The sequence below is a fragment of the Strix aluco genome, chromosome 21, assembly GCF_031877795.1.
Source record: "Strix aluco isolate bStrAlu1 chromosome 21, bStrAlu1.hap1, whole genome shotgun sequence".
NCBI lineage: Eukaryota > Metazoa > Chordata > Aves > Strigiformes > Strigidae > Strix > Strix aluco.
This window is the reverse complement of record NC_133951.1, coordinates 381,849-405,967: the sequence shown is the minus strand read 5'-3', so window position 1 is coordinate 405,967 and position 24,119 is coordinate 381,849. Positions and strand designations below refer to the sequence as shown.

General features: G+C 53.5%; 1 protein-coding gene across 1 annotated transcript in view; it reads right to left on the bottom strand.

Annotated features, from left to right (window-relative positions):
- Nucleotides 1–10,185: 10,185 nt before the first annotated feature.
- The window catches only part of MFSD11 (major facilitator superfamily domain containing 11), a 40,088-nt gene continuing 26,154 nt past the window's right edge, over nucleotides 10,186–24,119 (bottom strand). The window contains exons 15-16 of the mRNA XM_074846959.1: nucleotides 10,762–10,848; nucleotides 10,186–10,219 (exon numbers count right to left, since the gene is read on the bottom strand). Coding sequence (XP_074703060.1) covers nucleotides 10,201–10,219; nucleotides 10,762–10,848 — 106 coding nt within the window. The 3' untranslated portion in view covers nucleotides 10,186–10,200. The remainder of the gene's footprint in view (nucleotides 10,220–10,761; nucleotides 10,849–24,119) is intronic.

Genomic DNA, 24,119 nt, shown 5'->3' with positions numbered 1-24,119 from the left:
TCTGTTTGCTTCTGGGGGCTGCGAGAAGCAGAGCAAGCCCCGCTTCTGGGGAAAAAGGGGGGCTGGAGTCTGGCTCTGACAGCACCGGCTGCGGCTTTGCTTCGCCATCACCCTGTTTTCTTTTTTGGGGGGTCACAGTCACGGCCCACCACGTGGCTTCCCAGTGTCCCCGGGCACCCCTGGGTGCTGTCGACAGGGCCAGGGTGGCGTGGGGGGGCCGGGGGAGGGGGGCAGGGAGGCGTCCTTGGGAAGACAAAGAAGGGGCCGTGAGAGCCAAGGCAGGAGAAGCAGCTGCTGAGCTCAGCAGAGGTGTTCCCGCCTCATGTCTGAAGGGTGACAGGCACAAAAAAAACTCTCAAAACTGGGGACTTGAAGCAGCTGAATGTGCGCAGAGCCCAGAGGCACCCCGTTTCCAGCCCCCGGCACCCGGCCGGCACAGGTGCACCCCACCAGCACTGAGGGAGGGGACGCATCACCCCGCAGGGTGAGCACAAAATCGCAGAGGGCTGGAAGGAGCCTGTCACCCTGGGCTCCGGGACACGACCAGGCTCTTGTCTGGGGGGTTCTGGTGCAGACAGGGCCCCCTCGTGCCACGCTGGCCCCAGGGCTCGCTGTCCCTCTTGATACCACCCTGGGCACCATGAAGCACAGGGTGACGCTGGGGGAAAGCTGCCCCTTTGCCTCCCCCAGGGTGGGACACTCTCCTGCCATGGTCTTTCCCAGCCGTTCTCCATCCTGCTTCCCAGGCAAGAAGCCTTCCTCCAACCCCAACAACCCGGCATGGCTCAACCACCTACTCTGCGAGTGCTGTGCAGTTACAACGCCCTCCCAGCGCCACACAGCCAACCACCCCCTCTTTTATAAACTAATTGTGGGCTCCTTCGCTTGTGCAGAATCCCGGTGTTTTCCCATGAGGCTGATGAAGGAGAAATGCCGTGTTATGACTGCTCTGATAGCGTAGCTCCGATTTCCACAGGGATTCCAGGCACTCACTCTGCTTCCTTCTCCGTGGTGGAAACCAGGGGTGGCTTTGGTCAGCAGAGCTCCAGGTAGCATATGGTACAACAGCATCAGCCACAGGCGAGCTCAGAAATGAAACACAGCTGGAAATTTTCCATGAAACAGCAGTTTCTCCCCATGAAACAGCACTTTTTGCCAAGGAGAAGTGAGAAGAAAAAACGTATCCTTTAGGGTTTCATAAATACAAAAGGATTTTTGTGTTCATCCACACTTTTCGTGGCCAGGGAAGGAGTCATTGCCACACCGGGTCTGAGCAGGGTAATACCGGGCTGAGGTAGATGGACACACAGACTGAGGACTTGCAGAAAGCGAGGCTCAGAAGCAGCAGGCGACACTGTCAAGCCAAATTCAAACCCTAAGGTCAGCTCTCCCTGACCTTCACTACAGGCAGCCCAACCAACACCTTGGCAAGGACACCCCTCCCCAAAGCCTGTCCCATGGGGACCTCATGGACAATCACCATGCGGACGCCCTGGGCTGGACAGACACTGAACTCCAGCCGGTGTGCCTCAGTCCTTGCCGTTTTAGGTGCAGTTGGGAGTCTTCTGGTGCATCTAGCCTTCTCTGGAAAGAACACCTGGTTTTCTTAGCCTGGTTTTTAGGCAAGAAGGGAATCAGCAGACTAATGAAGGTGCTATGGGGATCCTGCCACCCCTGATCTCCTTCCTCCTGCCCGCTCCCTCCATTCCCAGCTCCTGCTTCTCTGACAGGAGAACCTTAGTCCCCATCTGAGCTGTAAAACCACCTTAAAACCTGGTGTTTCCCCACTTGCTGCTCTTGAGAGCACCGCTCCAGCCGGCAGCCTTTCGCTCTGAGACCAGCTCAGCGTGATGGGGCTGGAAACCTTCCTAATGCACGTAAACACACACCATGAAGTGGTCAATGGAGCAGCCAAATCGCTGCCTCCCGCATGCCAGGAGCCAGCCGCGCCTTCCTGAGAGGCTGGGGGGAAAAACAGACCATCCCATCGCAGGGAGTGCAGAGCAGGGGGCTACGAGAGTTCCAGCGTGGGGTGAATTTTGCTGTGGGATGGGACCCCCCCTCTCACCTCCATAAGGGTAGTGCCAAGGACCCTCTGTGCCTCCCACAAGCTCTGGGTCGTGCCAAGTGGCAGCTCTTCCCTGAGGCCAATGGCAGCAGCGTCCCAGCAGGAACAGGCTGGGGTATGGCGAGGCAGGACACATTAATTTTTTAAGACTTAGGGGTGAGGGTCATCGAAGGGGAGAAGGGACGGGGAAGGAGATGGCGCCCCCCCGTCTCCTTCCAGGGCTGACCCCAGGCTGGAAATGCCCCCCGAGGGTCTGGCCATTTCTCGGGCAGGCAGAAGGCAGCTCAGCCACTTTGGCTTCCTCCAAGCGCCTGCTGCAGTTCCAGCCAGCAAAAAATATAAAATAAATTAAAATTCAGAAATCTGCTCTTGGCAATCCCCATTCAACAAGCTTTTATTTTGGCTCCAGCCAGCATATTAGACGGCAACTCTCCATTACCCTGCACGGCAGCACAGAGGCATTAGTGAGGTTGTAACAGCCCCATTAGCAATGTGCAAAACCCCATAAAACCAGCGATTAGTGGGGGAACCCCAACGTGCAGGGACACTTCCATGGCCAGGCGAGGGAGGGAGGAAGGGAGGGAGGGAGCAAGGCCACCAGAGCCACTGCTCCCCTCGCTGCATCTCTCCTGCCTCTTGTTGCAGAACATCCAGCCTCATCCCGAGGCCACGAGGCCATGCAGGAGAGGGATTGTCCAGAGATGGGGAAAAGCATGTCCCATATCCACAGCCTGGGAGGGTGCTGGGGTTGGCAGGGAACAACTGCCCTCGCGGTGCTGGCTGGGGAGCCAGGCAGAGTTACCTCTGCTGCTCTCAACTCCTGCCAGCCCCGTCCTGTGCAGGATCCATCCCCCAGTGACGGGAATGTGGTGTTCACTGCCCGCCTGGGGCCCTTGTCCCTGAGGAGAAGTGCTGCAGCAGACAGTCCCTTCCCTGTGCTGCTGCTTGAAACAAAAGCTTAATTAACTACCAGTTCACTCTCTGTTGAGAGGGATAAATCTAAAATCCAAGGATGGTAATAAAGTGGTGAATTATCTTCTTCAGCAGCTGAGAAGCAATGGCCCCAAAAATCAATATACTGAAGTTATATGTACACACACACGCACACACATGTATATTTGTTATTATTACAAATTGGGCAGCAGCAGGGAATGGAGAGAACCAACTCAGCAGCTGACTGGTATGAAAGAAACCAGTTTTCTACCAGTTAGAGCCCCTGTCCAGCCAGAAGTAGACATGGAGCATTTCTGGTATGGGCTCCAGACAGCCACCTCCACAGTCCTGCCCGTAACCCAGGGCAGAGCCACGGTTCCAGCTCCAACACCAGCACATCCCCCTGTGCCACTCGCCCAGCAAAAGACCTTGGGAATTTTCTTCTGATCTCGAGTAGCCATGTTACCACGAGTCCCACAGCTCCCTAATCCAGTCATTGCTGGGCAGAACATGATGGTTTAGATCACCACAACCAGAGAAAAGGGATTATAAGTGCAAGGGGGGCTGTAAACCACCACAGACAAAGCTTAAAATGTCATATTCCTGTAAAGGGCACAGAATGGCAGTCATCACTGCTCAGCTGTGGGCAGCACAGCCATGGGCACCTCCAGACAGGTCACAGTGACAGTGTTTATGTTGGCTTTTGGTGAGTGTTGCCCAAGTGCTGCCAGGGCTCCACAGGCACCCCAGGACCCTCCAGAGAGTCCCTGCCTCAGACCAGGACCCCTCTTCAATGCTTTCCAAAGCCTGGAGCTCAGACTCTGCCCATGTTTCTTCTTGGAGCCTCCTCTCGAGCCTCAAGTCTTCATGAAAAAATAATGATCACAGAGGAGAAGAATCACAGCAAACCACTGAGTTGTAATGTGCTACGACAAGCTACTTTCTCAAGTTCTCCCCGCACACAATTTTGCCCTTGAGATAAGACATATCATTTGATTGCAGGAGCTGCAATGCCCAAATGCTTTGGGCATAAGATCACTTAGTCACAGTAACTTCTCCGTCCCCCTCAAGCAACATTGCTGGGTACAAGGCACTCTTTATTGATATAAAATAACTTAGCTCCATCACTGGCTCAGCCTCAATTACTGCCTTCACGCCTCTGTCCATCTCTGTAGCAACAAGGCAGAAAGGCTTCGAGGCTGGCACTGATCTCCTGCGCCAGTATCACCAGCCGCCCCGCCAGCACGCAGCTGCCTGCCAGCACCGCGATGAGCTCTCGCTGTACCGGGGGTTCCCATAAAGGCAGCCCCACTCCTCCCCTTCAGTGCATCGAGGCTTTCTGCCTATTCCCAGAAGTGGCAAAAACAGCCCTGACTTCGCTCCTATGTCAGCATTTGGAGAGGGCACTGGGCGAAGAGCAGGGAGGGGATGGCAGTGTCCCAAAGTCACCTTTGCATCCCCACTTACAGAGAGTCCAGGAGCCACACGTGTCCCCAAGACTGCTGAAGGGGACCAAGAGAAACTGGGAGGGACCGTGGCTGATGGGACATCCCCCAGAGCAAGCAGCACGGGTGGCCTTGCTGCTGCGGAGCACTGAACCCATGGGGTGTAGAAGACTCACCCGCTGGCTTATGATTGCAGCCTCCAGAGGATGCAGCATTTTCCTGTAAAGCTTGAAAACCCCAAGTGCTGCTCAGCTGAAGGGCAGCTGTGAGAGGGCACCTGACATGACCCCGGAGGGTGTTTTACACATCGCGAGGGTCCCAGGGGCTGTCCTCTGGTCCCTGGGGCTGTCCTCTGGTCCCTGGGGCTCTCTGCATGGCTGGGTCTTGGTGGGATGCAATGTAACCCCAGGCAGACACTGTTCTCTGCCCCCTCCTTCCCTAGGACAGCAGCTGGGAGCCCGGCAGTGACGTACAGCACCTCTGCACAGCTGAAAGGTCAGAGCCAGCAGCATCCCCTGGGGATGGATCGGGCAGGGGAAGAAGCTGGTTGCAGTCTTCAGCAGCTGGGCCAGGCCGTCGGCTGCAGCCCACGGTGCTGGTAGCACAGCGCAGGACACACAGTGCTGGTGCTCGGGTACCTGCTGGTGGGGCACGGCCAGGTCAGGTGTAAAACATGGGATTCTACAGCGCCTGTCAGCACAGGGCAGCGTCAGCACAGCCTTGCATGGGGAATTCAGGAAGCTCCTTCCTTTGCAAGCTGTCAGCACTGTGAATCCTTCACTTCCATTAGCTGCTAATTCACTTACAGCAAAGGAAAATAATAGAGGTAAGGATCACTCCTCAGCTCCCAGTAGGATTATATGTTTTGAGAGCAGAAGGGAAGCTGTGAATTTCCCTTTCTCTTCTTGAAGAAAGAAATTAGTGCATTTTTCTTTCAATGTTAATTAAAACCAGCAATGACCCTGGCTTCACCAAGAAGAAAATGCAAATGGTAAAAGGAAAGACTGAACCAGCTTTATTGGTCAGAAAGGTTTCCTGACTGCCCTGCTGCAAAGGGAGATGCCCAGAGGAAACAAGAGCAGCAATTAAAAATTAAAGAGAGAAGGAGAGCTGTACAGCAGATCACCGAGATGTATTCGTATCGCTGCAGTGCATGAAGAGGGCTGCAGTTCCCCTGGGGGAACTCCTGACACCCTCGGGAGCTCAGCTGCCTGCCGCGGGCAGCTCTGCCCAGCTCAAGTCCAGGCAGGGAAGAGGAAACAAAGAAGGGACCAAGCCGGGGGTAAATGAGAGCAGCAGGGCAGGGTGGGAGATGCTGAACCACAGCTCCCAAGGGGAGGAGAGCATCCTCCCTTTGGGTGAGGTGATTTGAAGCTAAACCCCCCCGAGAGCCCCCACCAGGAAGACAACAAGGCAGCGTGTTCTCAGTTGGATCCAGGCACCCCCAAAAAAAAGTCATACCCGAGGGCTGGATCAGTCCCTTTTCTGGGCAGCGTTCTCTGAGCTGCCAGTTCAGGTTTGCCTCCTCCTCTGCCTGCTGTCACACTCAGCTGAGCAGCGTTTTCCAGCCCGGTGCAGTCCCGGGAGGACACTCCGTTGCTCAGCCATTGAATTAGCATCGAAAGGACATCGCACAGGGGAGGCCGCAAGAAAAATAAGCTGGAGGAGCCTCCCAGGCTTATTAGCACATTATACTGAGCTCCTGCAGCAAGTGCTGCCTCCCCAGTCAGAGGGGTCCAGGGGCCATTGGTGCCCCCTCAGCCATCCCACAGGATGGATTTTATATCCCCCAGGGCTCCAGGGCTCAGCCAAATGAGCTCACTGACCTGGTGGCATCAACACGTGCAATTTGGAGAAATGTTGGAGCTCAAGAAAGAAGGAGGATGCAAAATGGTGCCACCACGGGGCTGGGAAGAAGTGAAAGCTTATAACCCCCCACAACAGCCTCCCACATGTGCATGGACTTATGCAGCGGCCCAGGGTTCATATCAACAACCCAAAGTGAGCCTGGGGAGCCTGGGCAGGACACTTCCACCCCCTGCAACGCATCTGGGGAGCGCCAGAGCTGGGAGCTGCTGCAGTTAGCAACAGGCTGCTGGAAGGCTTGCACCAGCATTAGCCAAATTAAGAGGGACAAGGTATGCCGAGCTTCAGCTGTAATTAAAGCAAATAAAGTCTGAGGTTAGGAGAGCAAGAACTCTTCAGCCTTCTAATTACTGCAGGAGAGTCACAGGTGCTGAAGGGAGCTCGCAGCCCTCCCTGCTGGGGTTTGTACGGAGTTTGCTGCCTCTGCCCCACGTACACCGTGTCCCTGAGCCCAGCTGCCACAGTCCGAGCACCCAACGGGGAGCTGAAGGCGTGTGTGTCCCCCCCCCCAATCCCTTGCAGCCCATCAGAGGGGAGAGAAGTGCCGTTGTCTCAGTCAAGGCAGCCCCAAAGCTCCCCTCAAACGCTGGCACACCCCAGGCAAAGCGCTTCTCCTGCTGACATACAAGCGCAGTTCTGCAGCCGGGCAGCGAGCGCATCTCTCCTCGATGGCAGCCATACCTCCTCATTTCACATCTCATAAACCCGTCCCGCTCCCTCACTTATTCCTTGACTAGCGGAGCCCCAGCTCTCCTCCAGAGCTGCCTCGGCTGCCACATCCCGGGCAGGCTGGGGGGACACAACGCTGGGATGCCCCACAGCAGCTCCCATCCCTCTCACCCTGGCTGTCCCCAGGGGGGGAGCCAGGGAGGGTATAGACCCCACAGCGTTATAACTGGGGAGGTGACACAGCCCCGCCGGCAGCCAGGGCTCCACAGGCTCCTGCGTTGCTTATTAATGCACGTTCATTATCCACGAAGAGAGCATTCACGCATGGCATCTCTGCAACACTGTCCCCAGCATCTCACTCCCCTTACCTCACGTTTCTCACAGATAATGGGGAAAAGGGCCCAGCTGTTGCTGCTGTTGGTCTCTGGGGACTGGCAGGAGGAGATGGGGAGACGACAGTCTGCCCATGCCAGAGCCGAGCAGGAATGCCAGTGCTTCGCTCCAGTAACAAGCTGAGCTTCATCTCACTGGGAGAGCTGCATTTTGGGGACACTTGGGGCACCTCTGTGCTGGGGACTGGGCATGGCAGGATCAGGCCCCAAACAGGGCCCTCCGCTGTCCTGTTTTGGACACAGCCAGGAGAAGAGCAGGAGAGCTCAGCACAGGCCAGGGCTCCCTGGGGTGTCCTCACTGCAGCGAGGATATCAGGAGCCTCCAGCTGGGTTTGGGGGTTCCCTACCTCCTGCTGGGCTTTCCGTCCAGTCACCCCGTCAGTAACCGGAGGGACAGAGCCCCTGCCATGTGCTGGATGCTACCCAGGCCCATCTCTCACAGGGTTCAGCTGAGCTACTGCACCCCAACAGCCCCAAAACACAGAGCAAGCACAGCCACGCTGGGCACCTACCGCAGCAGCAGGATTGCACCAAGCAAACCAAGCACACCAGCCCAGTGCTGATGGAGACAGATGCAGATACTGAGCACAGGTAGCTTTTGTTGTCAAGCCTCTGTCTTAACACAAAGCACCTGGTAGACCCTGGGAGCCACAAGCACCTTCCTCATCCTCCCAGCCCTGTCCAGCAAGGTCAGCTCCAGGCACAGGGCACAGTCCCAGGAGCTGGTGGTGCTGGGGATTATCCAAGCACGGAGCAACTGGGGGCTGAGGAGGGGTCACCAACCCACAGACCTCTCCAGCCAGCACTGGGGGGATGCTCAAGGTGATTTCTTTGAATGCCCGCCAGCCCTAGCTATGCTGCATAGCAACCTGCTGGGAGGCAGAAACTGAGAGAAGTTTCATTTTGCATCCCCATCTCTGCCAAAAGTCTTCAAAAATCACCCAGAAATCATATATTGTCCTGACTTATTCAAATTCATAAAGCAGCAATTGGAAAGCCCCCAGCTATGGGCTGAGATCATGCAATTAGACCATTAAAAAATAAACCTCTGAAACCCTCAGACATTTAAACCTGATAGGCCATATGAAGAAAAATGTTCACTTTTCATATACAATGAGTGGAAATCATTTTAGATTTTTATTATTATTATTTTAGAAAGGAAATAAGCATATTTCAATCCAGTCAAGAGTGAAATTGAGTTTAACAACAAAGCAATTTCTATTAGTGGAGACCCAGGGAAAAAAAAGTATGGATGAATAGAAAACTCATGGAGAAATGTGTCAGACAATGGTGGAATTAGGAATTAAAAGCGACTTTGCTTTACTGCTGATAATATAAGCACATAATGATCTACCTCTTCGCTAATGCGCTCCCTTCCCATATAAACACTGTAAAATCACAACAGCAGAAAAGATCGGGATTGAATTCTACTCCCCTTCCAGCAGGGAAGGGAAAGGGGTGCTGTGCTTTGCCAGCCCCCGTTAAGGGCTGGTCCACCTTCTCCTGGAGAGCGCCTGGAGCAGGATCCAGGCCTTCACATCCGCAGCAGGATGCTTTAGTCTGGGCTGAAAATGGGGTGGCTTTCACCCCCGCTGAATGCCTGGGGCTGCCCTTCACTGCGGGCAGAAACACAGGCAGCAGCCTGGCAGGGCTCGCGTTTCCCAGAGGCAGCTGCTGGTGGGGAAGGATATCCAATCCCCCGGGACATTTCCCGCTGTGCCTCTGCGCCTGCCACCCAAGGGGACCAGTGTCCGGGAGCTGGGGCTGAGCTTCCCACGAGGGACGTGGAGCCATTGCACCCCTCTCCTCCAGCTCCCAGCCCCAGCGATCTCCTTGGTGAATAATAACCTGTAATTAGCTGCTTCAATCGCTTTGCTTTGGTGTGTGGCTTGCTTTCAGGATGGCCTCCTGCCCCTTCACCTCAGTGGGGACAACAGAGAAGGGAGAAAGGTATTTCTGCCTCCTCCAGCCTTGATGCCCTGGAGTGGATCTGACGGTCACCGATGGAGGCTGTGAGGAGTGCGGGGGGTGCGAACCTGGGGGTGCTCAGCAGCAGCAGATGCACAGGGCAATGGGTGGGCAGCATCTCTGCTCGGGAGAGAGGCAAAGGAGAGCTCCCGAAGCCAGGCAGAGCTGCGTCACAGCCGCAGCCAAAACCCACCCTCATGAACACCAGCTCCTGGCCAAACCCTGCCCTACCATGCAGGTTGTGCTTTCTCCTTCACTTCCCCCTATATTCTTTCCCATCTTACTCTTCTTCACCTTCTCTACTCACTGCTCATGCTTTTGGGGACAGGCAGCAGCCAGCTCTCAGGTGTCCCCCACCACCACCGAGCCGTGAGTGACCCCAAGGTGCCACATCCCAGAGCACACAGCATCACCATGGGTTCTCTCCAGGATGCCAAGGTGTCATTGCTCCTCATTTTGAGTCATCTTCATTGCCAAGGATCTAGGTCGTTGGGTTAAAAATTGGAAGTTTGAATAGTCTAAAGTACCAAATCTTAAAGCAATTACACTGTCCTAAATCTTTATTGGCTTTAAAGATTAACTTCTCGTCTCCAACGAGGCAGCTCCACTTGTTTCCCCTCAGCAGAATTCACAATTTGAATATGGAGACAAAGGAATATTGATCACACTGTATAGTACTAAATGGAATTTTTTGCACCATTTTCTTTCATTTTTCTTTCTATTGTTCTTCTCCTGTAGACGAACCGGTGAAGGTGAACTACTGCAGGAGCTGGAGATGGGGTCACCAGGCGCTTTGTCACGGAGGCTGAGAGGAATGCAAAACTCAATTTCAAGCAAGTTCTGTTCCCTTTGAAGTCAATTAAGCAGCTCCCGAGGACCTTGGTTGAAAGGAGACGGACAGAAGCAATCAGGGGGAGAAGCAGTTGAGTAAGAGAGCAGTAAAAGCACAGAATGGTTCCCTAAAATGCTGATGATCCATCAGCTAAGAGGGTCTGGGAAGGAAGACAGGATCTCAACACCTGATTTTATACCAGTCCTCCATCCCCAGCCCAGCAGAGCATGGCTTGGGTTACACTGCCAAAGCCACCCCGGCCCCTAGTACGGTGGGACAGCCGTGACACAGCCCATGGTGGGTTTTCCCTGGGGTCAGATCCAGCCATGGGTTAGGGATCAGGAGTGTCCGTTAGGGACGAGACCTCAGTCAGCCCCCAAGGGCACTTCTCTCCATCCTGGGGAGATTCCCCTTGCTTCAGGTTCAGGAGCCTCCTGGCACAATGGGCGTTCAGAAAGGGGCACCATGAGGAACACGTGGAGGCATTCGTGGGAGCCAGAGGGGCCCTGGCATGGATGGAAAGCTGACTGAGAACAGACAGTCCCTCAGGGCATCATGGTTTTGGTTTTTCCCCTTACATTTACTTACACACAAGGGAAGCGTGCACTGCTGGCAGAGCGTGTTCCCACATTTACCCACGTCAAAGCTGTCTCAGAGCCCATCTCTTCTGAATTTCTGAAACCAAGAGGAGAAAATCGGAATCAGCAAAACGAGGAGCAATTGGAGCTGTGCTTGGCATTCGTGAGGATTGATAAATCTCCTCCAACACCAGTAAATAACCAGACTTTTCTTCTTGCTCGGAGGAAGGAGCATCCCCCCTCCAAACACCTGCAATAAGACATTTGCAATTACTGCTTTGTCTCCTGGAAACTAGTAAATAATTCAAACAAACCCCTTTTTTTCCTTTTGTTTTTCATTTTAATTAATCCACATAGAATTTTGTCCTCCAAACACAATCACAGCAGCACAGGAACAGCAGGTAGAGAATCTCATTACCCAGCTTAGCAGCCAGATCCTAGAGCCATTATTAATAGAGACTTCACTGCGTGAGGAATTAATAAAACCCGACGGCGAGGGGGAAGGGAATCGCTCCTTCTGGAGTGCATCACCCTCTCCGTCTTGTCCCCAGGATGTCTGACAGTTGGAGGTGCTGGGGGGTTGCCGTGCTTTAAGGACAGGCAGCACCTTGCCTCCTGCAGCACCCCATTGCTTGGCCCTGCAGCCAAGTGCCACCTTCCCCTGTCAGTGCACGTGGTCCGGGAGGAGCTGCTGGGTTCAAAGCAGAGCGAGGAGATCAGGAAAGCTGCCTCAGCGTGTCCAGGTCATCGCACAGACTCTTGCTCAGCCGCTGGCAGGAGGCAGAGTCTAAACGCTCATCTTCAGGGTGCTACGTTAATCCTTCCTTTCTCTCTCGCTACACCAGTTACACCAGTACCAGCCGCAGCTGCAGAGCACTGCCTCGGCACCAGGAATTGCTCTCGTCTGGCAGAGGCATTACAGAGATGCAAACGCCCAGGCCCTCCCAGGTACCTGTGCTGGGAGGACAGACCAGGACCATGTCGCCCAGCACCCCAGCTGTAGGGGCAGACCCCCATGCCCAGCTGCTTTTGGGGGTTTGGACCCTGCCCCGACGCTCATGCCCTCAAGCCCCCTGTGCTCATGGCTCCTGCAGTGAGCACCCAGCCGTCCATCCATTCCTGGGTGCCAGGTCGCACTTTCTGGGTGCTGGGACCATTTTCTGGTCCCCCACGGGGAGGGTGTTTCTGTAAGTGCCTCCACACCTCCTCCTTGGAGCACCCACTGTACCGATGGATTTTTTCCTGACATGAGGCAATCCCGATGGGGCAGCACTGAATATAGGCAGGCACACGAGGGACACTGTTCTCCTGAGGGATAGTGCGTGCAGTCATGGAACAACTGCCAGAGAGAAGAATGCCAGTATTACCTTGAGCTCCTTGCATGGCCATGGCTGGCTGGCAGCACACGCTTGCTCTGCACTTTCTTTCCTACCTGGCTGCTTTTCTCCTTGCTCCCCCAGACCCGAGAAGCACCATGTTGGGCGTGCAGGCTGCTGCACCGCGAGGCAGGGAGCTGCGATTCACTTAGGCTCATGGCTTCTCTGTCTTGATCAGCTGCACTTAGACAAACAGCAGTACATCAATAAGCAGCTCTAATTAGAGGTGTTAATAGTGCTGGGAGCTGGGGGAAAGCGCATTGAGGCAGGAGGGAGAACAGTTTGCAATCTAAGGAGAGTAACGGGAGGAGCTGGGAGACCTGGGATGCTCAGGATCTTCCCTTTCTGCTGCACACACAGCGGGTGGGACAATCAAGCTCCAGGAGCCCACGTGAAATTGCCGGGGAAATATCCCCCGTGCTGATTATCTTGAATAATTTATGCAGATGTTATCATGCATTTGTATTTTATGGAAGTGTTGCAAAGCCATGATCACGGTTATTCACAATCATTTGCTCCCTTCCAGAAGTCTCCATCAGTGGTGGGCACAGGAATGAAGCTGCTGTGCAGGTTGCACCTTGGGGACCTCGGCTCCCCGCAACACCAGGGACAGGGCACGGAGCAGCATCAGGGCAGCCACATTCCCAGGGCACCAGCATGGACTGGGTTTTACCCCTCCATCCCAGTATCCATCCCCCCAGTACCTCCAGGGGACAGGTGCCCCAGGGCAGAGGGGACACTGACGGTCACAGTCACAGCACAGCAGCACCACTCCCACCACAACGAGCTCCTGCACCCGCCACCTCGTAGCCCTCTCCAGCCCTAGTCCTGCAAAGCAGAGAGGCTGTACAGCCCCAAGGAGCGACCCAGGAAAGGGTCAGTTCCCGCAGCACCATCCCCTCTGCCCAGGAAGCTGTCACACAGCGATGCTGAGCAGGACTAACTGACGGGAGCTGCTCCTGGGGGAGCGGGTCCCTCTGTCCCCCAATGGGTGGGATACAGGCTGGGGTGGAGGGGAACTGTGGGGCACCCACTACCTGATGCTGAGTTGTGCAATTCTGACAGCTCCAGAACTTCCACTGCTTTCCCAGCATCTGTCTCCCTGGAAACTGGAGCCAGTGCAGAGGTGGGAGGTGGGAAGGGGCATCGCTTTCCTTTAGGAAAGGCAGGTGGATGAGCTGCGCAGCAATTCCTTCCAGCAAGGGGGGTGGACGAAAGGCCATGGCTTCTCTGCCACCCGGCTTGAGGTGTGGCAGGCAGGACCCTTCCCACCCGGGGCTCCTCCAGGCTGTGGAGGGCCATGAGCCATCCCCACATCTCCCCCTTGTCCACATCTCCATCTGCTTTGGGGTCAGGAATACTCAGTGCCTTGACTCAAGGCCAGGTGGGGGGGTGATGGTTGCTGCAGGAGAGGCAAAGGACTTTGTGGGGAGCCAAGAGGGAGCAGGAGGAAGAAGGGGCAGGTGGTGGATGGGGTAGAGGAGAAAAGATGGGAGTAAGGGGAAAATTTGAGGAACCCAAGAAAAAGTCCGCAGACCATGCTGGAGGAGGATGTGGCCGCAGGGAAGCCTGCCAATACCCAACAGAGCAGAAGGTCAATGATATTAAAGCAAAGACGCTGGATATTTTAATTCCCTTCAGCTTCTGCTCCTCAGAGGACAGCAACAATGTCTGAAATGCAAACAGAAATTAAACAAGAAGCATCTCAGTATGATTGCTCAACCCTCTAAAAGGTCTGGGGAGCAACAGATCAGAGAGGTGCAGAAAGAACCAGCATGTGCCCCCAGCCAGCCCCTGTGTCACAGATCCCCAGGAGGTGCCACCAGCACTGCCTCCCCACCGTCACACTCTGGGTTGTACTGGTTTTTCTTCCCCTCTGGGGACACCCCAGGATGCCTTTGCTCAAGCTGGGCTGCCTCTGCCTGCAGCAGCTCCCATCTATTTCAATTAAAGAACCTTCCCCAAGAAGGGGGCCAGAAACCTCAACTCCTGCAAGGCAGAGCAGAGGGATGCAGACAAACAGCCTCTGCCCCGCTTGGGGCTGCTGCTCAGAGCATCATTTATCATCTACCAACAACAGGGCCGTGCCCAGCCTCCCCCGCAGCAGGCAGGGGATGAGCAGCACCCCGTCACCAGCCAGGGTTAATCACGTTTGGCCTCTGCTCACAGCATCTCGAAGCTCAGGGAAGGAACTCGTTGCATCTCCAAGGGCAAGCAGGAGCCTGGGGACTCACTCAGAGCTGAATTTCCTCCAGGAGCTCGCATCAAGCTCAGAACACTAGTGATTTACCAGGGGAAGTACTCCTTGGAGCAGCTGCGAGCAGTAAGGCTGTAGTACAGGCATCTGCTTCACCAGGGAGGGATCACGAACAACATGGGGTGGTTTATGGGACAAAAGTTGTTTAGCACAGGGTGTGCAAGCACAGGCCCCCTTGGGGGCTGGCTGGGGCAGGAGAGCTGCCACCAAGCCCAAAGTGTCCCTGGGTGAGGAGCCGTGGGTGGCAGTGCTCAGGGACAGGGACACCCCCACCGCCCCACAGCCCAGCCGGCAGCACGATGCAAAGCAGGCTACGTGCCCTGCTGCCGGCAAGTCGAGAAACAGAGGAAGCAGGGAGACCACGTCTCAGCTCCAAACCCACAAACGAGCCTTTTTTATCTTTTCTAGGGAAACGGCTTCTCCAGTTTTTGTCTGGAGCAGCCAATCAAATGCAAAGAGTTGCATCCGACTGCGAGGGGAAAAAGAAGAAATCCAGGTCTATTAAAAATGATGAAAGACACCTTGACAGTGTCCTTTTAATGTAATTAAAAACCTATTTAAAGGCATGCCAAATGTTTACTAATTAAATGAGCGCTTCATTCTGTAGCCATAATGAAAAAAGTAATTGTGATACTTTTAGCAAATCCCAGGTTTTTTAAGAAATAATTACTTTATAGCAAATCAGCTACTAAATGAAACCATTCTTTACCCGCTGTTATTTTTGCTCTTTTGCTCATTTTGTGCAGCAAGTTGAATCCTGAAATTACCTGGGACAGATTTTTATTCTGAATAATGAATATTTCAAAGGAAATAGGAATAGAGAAAGATGAAAAGTAGGAACCGTTAGTGGGTCCCCAAACCTTAATATGTGGCTGATGGGAAAAGCGTGATGTGGTTGGAACAGATGGAAACGTGTCCACGTGGCTGCACACCTGGTGCACTGATGACATCCCCAGCAAACCATCCCACTACTGCTCCATCACTACCACTGAGGTAAGGGAGGGCCATCAACAGAGGTAAAGCCTCTGCAGCCTGGGCACAAGGGGTCATAGAATCGTAGAATAGTTTGGGTTGGAAGGGACCTTTTAAAGGTCATCTAGTCCAAGCCCCCTGCAATGAGCAAGGACATCGTCAACTAGAGCAGCCCTCTGAGCGAGATTGTCATGCTGTTCATGGATCAGCCATAGACTATGCTGATCACCTGAGGATGAGAGAGGTGGTGGCTTCCATCCTTGGAGACATCCAGAGGCAATTGGACAGAGTCCTGGGCAACCTGCTGTGTGTGGCCCTGCTTGAGCAGGGGATTGGACCAGATGACCTCCAGAGGTCACAGAATCATCAAGGTTGGAAAAGACCTTGAAGATCATCCAGTCCAACCATTAACCTCACACTGACCATTCTCAACTCCACCAGATCCCTCAGCGCTGGGTCAACCCGACTCTTAAACCCCTCCAGGGATGGGGACTCCCCCCCTGCCCTGGGCAGCCCATTCCAATGCCCAACAACCCCTTCTGTGAAGAAATGCTTCCTAATAGCCAGTCTAAACCTCTCCTGGCACATCTTGAGGCCATTCCCTCTTGTCCTATCGCTTGTTACTTCGTTAAAGAGACTCATCCCCATCTCTCTGCACCCTCCTTTCAGGGAGTTGTAGAGGGCGATGAGGTCTCCCTTCAGCCTCCTCTTCGCTAGACTAAACTTTTCCAAGCTTAGGCAGTCTGGGATTCTCTGATGACCATCCCAAGGAGCAGGAGGGCAGCAAGGATGGTCCTGTAGGAAAGGTGACGCTGCACGCCACAGCCCTGTCTGCAAATCTCAGCTCTGTGCTCAGATGCCATTGAGAAGTCATATAACACCTTTGTGCCCCACCTGCAAAATAAGGTCCTCAGCTTAGACCACCAGTTCCTCCGAGGCAGGATTATCCCCTTGGTGAGCATCTACAGCGAACTGACATGGAGCTGCATGCCCCACGGCTCCTGGACACTGCCAGGCTGCCAGCGCTCCCCTCCGAGCAGGTCTGAGCTCAAACATGGAGAGAGAGGGAAAGGAAACAAAGCACTCCCAACCATGTCACTAATAAATACCCATGACAAGAGTTTCTGTCTGTCTCCTCCTTCTGCAGACACCCTCAGAAGCAATCCTGGCCAAGAGAGGGCTCTTATTTCTGTACCAGAGCACACAGCACTAAATTGAACATGGCTCCATAAACCACCCGGCACTTGTTTTTCAGCCAAGGTGCATGCATGTGCTTCAGCCCGCCAGCTCTACCTGGCTCCTTCCGAGAGGAGACACAGACTTTGAACACAAGCCCACTAATCTAAGATGACACTAGGCTGAATCTAGAGAGCAGCAGGGAAGGCGCGGCGGTGACCAAGCATCTGTGCAGGCAGGCAGCGGATGGCTGGCTCCCAGTTGTCGGGTTGCAGGGGCCTTTGATAGCAGATGGAGAGTCTGATTGCATTTGCTGATAATGGATTAGGAGGCTTATCTTTGATCTCGACTTTCTCCTGGTTAGCCGATTTCTTGAGGGGCTCTGCAGGGAGGTGTTACAACAGATTTATTAACAAGATGAACTGCAATGCCAGGAAAGGTACTTTGCAAAATGCACTTTCCCTCTCACATACGGACAAGCTTAAACCCGCCCCGTTTGAATGCACTCAGCATCTTTCCTCCTCGGGGGACTCGAGCAGTGGGCTGGCAGTTTCATCAATGCAAGGGGAAGCTGCTCCAGTCCTTACCCAGCCATCCAACAGCCTCCAAAATGTCCTTATTTGCCAACAGCAAATGTAAGCACCTTCGAAGTTAGGCACCCAGAGCAGAAGAAACTGCAGGTAGAGGAGGCTTGTCCCCAGTGTCCCCAGCACCATCACAGCCTTTCCCCAGGGCCAAACTCCTCTTGGCTGCTCTTGCAACAGGGTGCAGGAGCCCTGCTCTTCCCAGGGCCAGGGAACAGGCAATACCCCATAAGGTGAAGGACTTGTTTTAACGTCCATGGGTTTTCAGAAGCTGGGTCTGACTGGCACACCAGCCTCTTGGCTCAGCTTCTGCAGAAAAGGCACATGCTCCCCATTTACCTTATGCAGCCTCCAAAAATAACCGAGCACTTCCAGCAGCATCACCTGCTCCCCACTGCCCCTCAAACAGCAGGGAAGTAGCAGACACACAGTCTCCTCCTGGGTGCAAGGCAGCTTATTTGTGCCACCTGAAGGCAGGTATCACATCTGGAAACCCTGCCTGCCCCGCAGTGTGCCCAGCCACAGCCCTGAAGCAAGGCTGTTCCTGCAGGGATTGCTCCCAGCCCGGAGAAGAGCTAGCCTTGTTGCTGGCCAGCAAGTCTGAATAATTAATTTTCCTTGTTTTTCCTTGAACCTGACCCACCAAGGATGCCTCATGCTGCCTCAGAAGTGGGATGTTTTAGCAACAGTCCCATCCCACAGGTGAGGAAGCCAAGACCTGCTTCAAGGCACCTGTCTAAGGTCAGCAAAGGGGCCAAGATTAGAAATTCAGAGCTCAAAGCTCAGCTCACCAGACTGCCTCATCTGTACCACACAGGGACACAGCACGAGGTGACACCGCTGAACCTCTGAGAAAGATGTGACCACATCTACCTCCCAAGCAGTAGGGAGGAAGGAGCAAGGAAAGAGAGATAAGGTGATGGGGGAGGCAGACAAGAAGCAGAGAAAGTAAAGAAGAGAGGAAAGCAGGAAGGTAACCTGTACATTCATCACCCTGAGTCCACTGTGGAAGTTTTTGCTTGTTTTTTTTCTACAGGCACAAGTCTTTACTGCTGCTCTCTGCTGCTAGGGAACAGGGTTGCCCCAGTGGTACTGGTGGTACTGGTGTTGCACTCAAGCAGACTGGTGCAGCCACACATGACCTGAGCTGCCAGCCAGGCTAGAGCCTGACCTTGGGCTGGACTGTTCACGGCATTCCAGGGAGTATTTGGCTTTGGGGGCAAAAAGCAGGCCAAAACAAGCCCTAGTCTTTCTGCTAGATCTCAGAATCTCCCAGACCTCCTCCTGGAGCAGCAGCAGGAAGAGGGAGGTAGTGCTGGCTAAGCACTGCTCTGCTTCAGAGCCATGTCCTGAGCTGCCCGCTACCACCAGTGTGTCCCATTCTGGGCAGCACAGTTCACCCCTACTCCCTTCCAAACCAAACACGAGTGAAAATAAAGCAAACACAGCACCTGGATGGATTTTGGATTTTCTTTGCCAGCAATTCTCATCAGCTGCTGTTTCTCTGTGCTTTTGGAGCTTGCTGCTGATCCTTGGCTAGTGAGAGAGCAGTACTCTCCCATCTGCACAGTCCACGAACACCTCTGAGTGATGCAAAGCTAAAGCACGCATTAATTTTCCCCAACAAAACCACCCACTGATCCACAGCACCACTCTGCACAACAGGACATGCCATTTCACATTAACATAATTACTTGTATTGCAACAGCATTCAGAAAGCCAGGGCCCAGGTTGTACGGACACCGCTCCAAAGAATCAGCAATTCAACTCAACAGTCATTTATTCAGCAGCAGCCGGCCCAGGAGAAGGGTTTCGCAGTTGACCCCGATGGCAGCGGTGAGGATTCGACCAGAACCTGAATTCCTATGAAAGGATGCAATAAGGGAGCACAGGCATACAGGAGCAGGAGTCTCCCTTAAACAGTAAGCAGCCTGCTGCACGTTTAGTCTTACGCTTGACTACAAGTTAAATAAATTTGCTTTTTCTGAAACAATAGCCATGGTACACAGCATCACTGTGCCTGGGAGCCCGACAGCATCTCAGAACCAACATCCAGGGTGAGCTGTCGAGATTAACCAAACCCCAGGTCAGATCAGAGCAGTTGTGTTGCCGATTAGCAGCCTGCTTGCTCTCTAAGAATTAATCCCTTATCTTGTAACCTTATCTCCCTGGGGAGCAGTGTTGGACTGTCTGGTCACCAAATGCCATTGAAAAAACCCAAGCACAAGTAACCCTCAGGGATACAGACCAACAGGCCTTGGTCTTTCTTCATCAGTGGATGGGATACTTGCAACAAAGGAGGCCCCAGGCAGAGGAGGGGTGTGGTGAGCGTGCAGCTCAGACTGCACAGGAGCTATTCCTGTGTCTGCCTTCAGATCCAAGGATGAAAAATGAATTCAGCAACCAAGCCACAATTCATCTCAGCCGCCTAAGGTCTGCCTCCGCAGCCGGGATCCAAGCACAGACACCACTTAGCCCGGCCAATTTCCTGTGTTGATGCTTCACCCAAGACCCTGGTGGGAGAAAGTCATTAATTACTGAGGCTGGGATTGTCTCTCCACTAGATAAGGGGGAAGCCAAGTGCAGGTCAGCAGCTGTACGTGCCCAACAGAACAATAAATTCTGCCAGCAATTGCTGCTACAAACCAGCCCTCGCAGGGGATCACAGGAGTGCTGCGTGCTCAGCTAACCCCCGCTGCAGGCTGCCCCAGCTCCAGGTCCTGCATGGTGAGTGGAAAAATGATCCCTTGGGGAGGAGAGATACTGCCACATTCAGAACTTTATTGCCAGCTGTAGCCAGCTAGAAAAGGCTTCCTCCGCTCCCCTCGGGCGCTCTGCACCTGCTTATTTCCACCCACTCGTCTGCAGGTGCTTTGTGAAGGAGGTCAGGAGCTCTGCGGAGGCTCCGTGCCCCACGGTCAGTCAGCAACCCCAGGGACAGGACCGATTCCTGCTGTGCAGCCGTGACACATCCACGCCCCGAGGCAGAGCAGGAAGGTGGGACCTCGCCTCCGGCATCCGAGGCACAGCACAGACCACGGAACATCGCTGAGCGAGGCTGGCTGCTTCTGCAGTCACGCTGGGAGGGTGAAGGTGCTATCGAGGTCACACACAACCCCGCCTCAGCCAGGCTTCTGATGAATCACTCAAATGCAAAAATATCACAAAGTACCTCCCATTCCACACAATATCCTCAGAGGATAATACTCGGAGGCTCTTACTCACCTCCCTGAACCAACAGGATGAAGCTGCCACCCCACAAAGAGCAGGGGAAGTTTCCAGGATCCAGACCACCATCCTGTCCACCAGTCCCTTACCAGCTGGCCATGAATTTCCCACCAGTGCCACAACATCTCCCTATTCCTTCCTGTGTTCTTACACTCCCTCTCTCCAGACCTCCACAACTAGAAGGATTTTCTCCAAAATCCAGTCCTTCCCAGTGAGGAGGTGGTCAGCCCCTCACCCCTCCCTGTTCCTGCCTCAGTTTCCCACCTGAGCTGACCCCAAACCCAGGGCCTGCAGCCTCCACCACCATTCAAGCAGGGACAGCGGCAGGGACTTGCTGAATCTAGCTAGAGCAAGGAGTTACCTGGTGCTGATGAAACTGAACTTGCCAGTTTGCTCATCATAGCAGGCCCAGCTCCTCTCCCACCCCATCAGCGATTCCTGGTTTATGCCCTGTGACAGCAGGAGAATGGAGCTGCTCCCGTCCAGTGCCTCAAAGCAAACTTCACTCCTTTCCTTTTGCTCTGTACAAAATATGTCACAGAGACCTAAGTTATAAAACTAAAACCACATCTTCCACCTGTGCTGTACAGCATCGAACACCGTATTAATGGAGGACAATTATTGACACAGAGGTAAATGCAGAAATGCCATCAGAAGAGCTCATAACTGAGAGCAGCTGTCTCCCACACCCTGAACCACAGAGCATCATGTTCCGGCTGCTTCAGAAGGCTGCAGGAAACCCTTTGCAAACACATGGGACAACCTGCTGTCACTCAAGTCTCTTCCTTGTTTCTATTACTTAAAAATTGGCTTAAATCCCCCAGCACAAGGTCTAAGAGCCCTTCTGCTACTTCTGTGGTCATTAATTATGACAACTGGGTCTATCAGGTTTTACATGCTGGCAGTGATGCAGGTACAACGAATTAACATTATGCACACCCTATCACCTCTTGGTCCCTGCAACCTCCCATCCAAGACACAGCTCTGCAGAAAGAGTTGATACAGAGAAGGAAGGGGGAGAAAAAAGAAGAAAAAAAAAAAAAAGAAAATTATCTTGGCTCCCAGCCCAAACCTTTCTCTTTTTAAGATGCATTTCAAGAATCTGCTGGCTGGTAACCTCCTCGAGTTACAAGGGAGGCTGCTTGTCAAAAGCTGACCTGAGCTGGATTTAATTGAAAGCCAGTTGCCGGCGATGGGAGATGGGAAAGGGCACCTTGGGGAGGCTCACACAGAGCGTCCAGGGGGACGGGAGCAGTCGGGGTGGAGGGGAGCCGTGCAAGCAGAGAGCACCCTCTGCAGCTACGCCAAGGAGAGCCAGACCCTGGGTTTGGAGAGCCAGGGTTGGGGAGCCCTGGGTGCTTGCCTCAGCCCCTGCCTGTGAGATCAGATCCAGCCTGCTTGCTTTGCAGTCAGCACACACCCAGCCTTCTGCAGGGCACGTCAGAGGGCAACGTACAGCTCACGTCCAGACCCGGCACGGAGAGCCCGTGTCAGGGCAGCAAGACCCCAAGGTCTGACTCACAGCACCTGGACGCAGAAGCCCATTTCAAGGTGTTTCTCCGCAGAGGTTTTCCCACAGCACTGTCAAACACAGAGCAGACACAGTGCATTTCTCCCCGCTCCCCCAAACCACCCAGCCTCCTCCGCTCAGACCGAGCGCCCACCCTTTTCATCAGCAGTCAGGCCAGCAAAACCCGGGCAAGAGCCAGCCAGGGACCAGCCAGTGTCTTCCCCCCGGCGCCACTGCAGCTCCTCCAACAGCTTCACAAACCAGCGAGTCCTTCGAGCACTCACAACCTGTTTATCATCCCATAAAGCTGTAACTCTTCTACCTCCCAACCCTCAGGGAGGAAGGCTTGTGGTAAGTTTTTGGACAGTATTTTACATCCAGGGCAGGGGGGGAAGAGCGGTTTACAGCTATAAGCAGCTCCCAGGATGGCAGTGCTGTCTGGGGATTTGCAAACTGGATTAGCTGGGAGCAACCAACTGCTAATCCCAGCTCCATCACTGAGGATGCCTGTCGCCTTAGGCATGCCACTTGACTTTCCATTTCAAAATTCTCCTGTTTTGCAATATTTATCTCCTGAATGAAGTTTTTGGGGGGAGGAATTTATTAGCAGAGGAAAAACAAATCAAGTATTTCACAGCAGTACTTTGCAGTAGAAAATATTGAGCAGTCTCCACATCCAAGTATTATCAATATCCTAAGCCTTTAATTCCACCAGAGACAAAACAAGTTCATTTGAGAGTTTCAGTCAACGACCCAGGAACATTGTAATTCCTGCTAAATATAGCCTCTCATGAAAATATTGACCATCAAACTGCACTTTCAGCAGCTTAGAATTTACCAGGGTATTGCCACTCCTTTTCTCTGCAGCCTAAGCCCCTGCCACTGTAAGACTTCATCACCAGCTAAAAAGAAGTTTAATTCTTAAATGGTGCAACATGACCCTTCATTCCTCTCAAAATAAAGGGAAACACACACACACACAGAGTAAAACCGAACCACACCACAGCATGCTGTGAGCTGAAAAGCCAGTGGAGATGGATGCAGAGAGCTGCTCCTGGGCCCTGCACAAGCCTGGCCCACAGGACAATCTTCACAGACAATCAGATCTGAGCTTTGCTGACCCCTTGTTATCATTGCTTATCAACTTATTTCATAACTCCCAGTTGCCTAAATATGAAAAACAATCCCCTTGTTTTTCTTCTACGTATTTAAGCACTCGTCTCTGCTTCTCGTTTGGCTTGTTACCAACCTCGCCTGGCCACAGGTAGCTACAGCCTTTGGCTCCCTCACAGGACGAAACCTTTGGTTTGATCCTGCTGTGAATCCATACCCACGGTGGGGCTGAGCTGGTTTTGGAAAGCAGAATAAGACCTTTTTTTTTTTTCTTCTCTGTTAAAAATATGGACCAGGGTGTGTAAAACTGCCTAAGCAGAACCAGTTTATGCCCCTGGAAGCCTTTCCCCAGCCCAGTCATGAATGCCAAGCAATACTTCACTTGCCTGGTGAAAAAAAATGCTCACGGTGGGTAAAAAAAGCAAGGTGTGATTGTCCATAGCCTCACGTTAGCCCCAGGATGCATCCATCAACCCAGAGCTCCATCCATAGGGGCTCCCCCGGGTTCCCCAAGCACACACAGTTACCAAGGCAGGTTGAGCTGCTCCACACAGAGGAGCAGCAGAAGCAAGAACTCTGCAAGCAAAGGCAAGAGTGTGTCATCACCAGCAAGGGCACAGTACCCAAACTGGGTCCAGCAATGGCGGCCAGGGTTAGCCACAGCCCCTGATTGCTAGGCAAGGCAGGCCCGAGGTTGACTCACATCAGTAAGACCTGGTCAGGGTCAACAAGAGGCCAGGCATGGATGTGCACCTACTTCATAGCTTAAACAAGGACTAACGGCAGCAAACGGAGCTCACACACGGCTCCGGAGGGGAGCAGAGGGTCAGAGCAAGGTAGGCAAGGGGGCTGTGGAACTGGGGAAAGGGCCACGGGCAAACGTGCTGGGAGCTAGCCCACTGGGCAAGAGTCCCTGTGAACATCTCAGGGCTACGACAGCCTCTGGCCCTTCTCCACAGAGTCTGAGGGGCATTTTCTGTAACAAACAGCATGACACAACGTGCCTGGATCTCCCTCAGTACAATGCAGGAAGCATGTCTTGACCACGAAGCTTCCAGTGTTGCAGCATTTCAAGTCATTCTCCGCTCCCAATCCCTGGGACTGGTGGTTTATTTGTTTGCTGCAGAACATCATAAATATTTTTACCAGCTA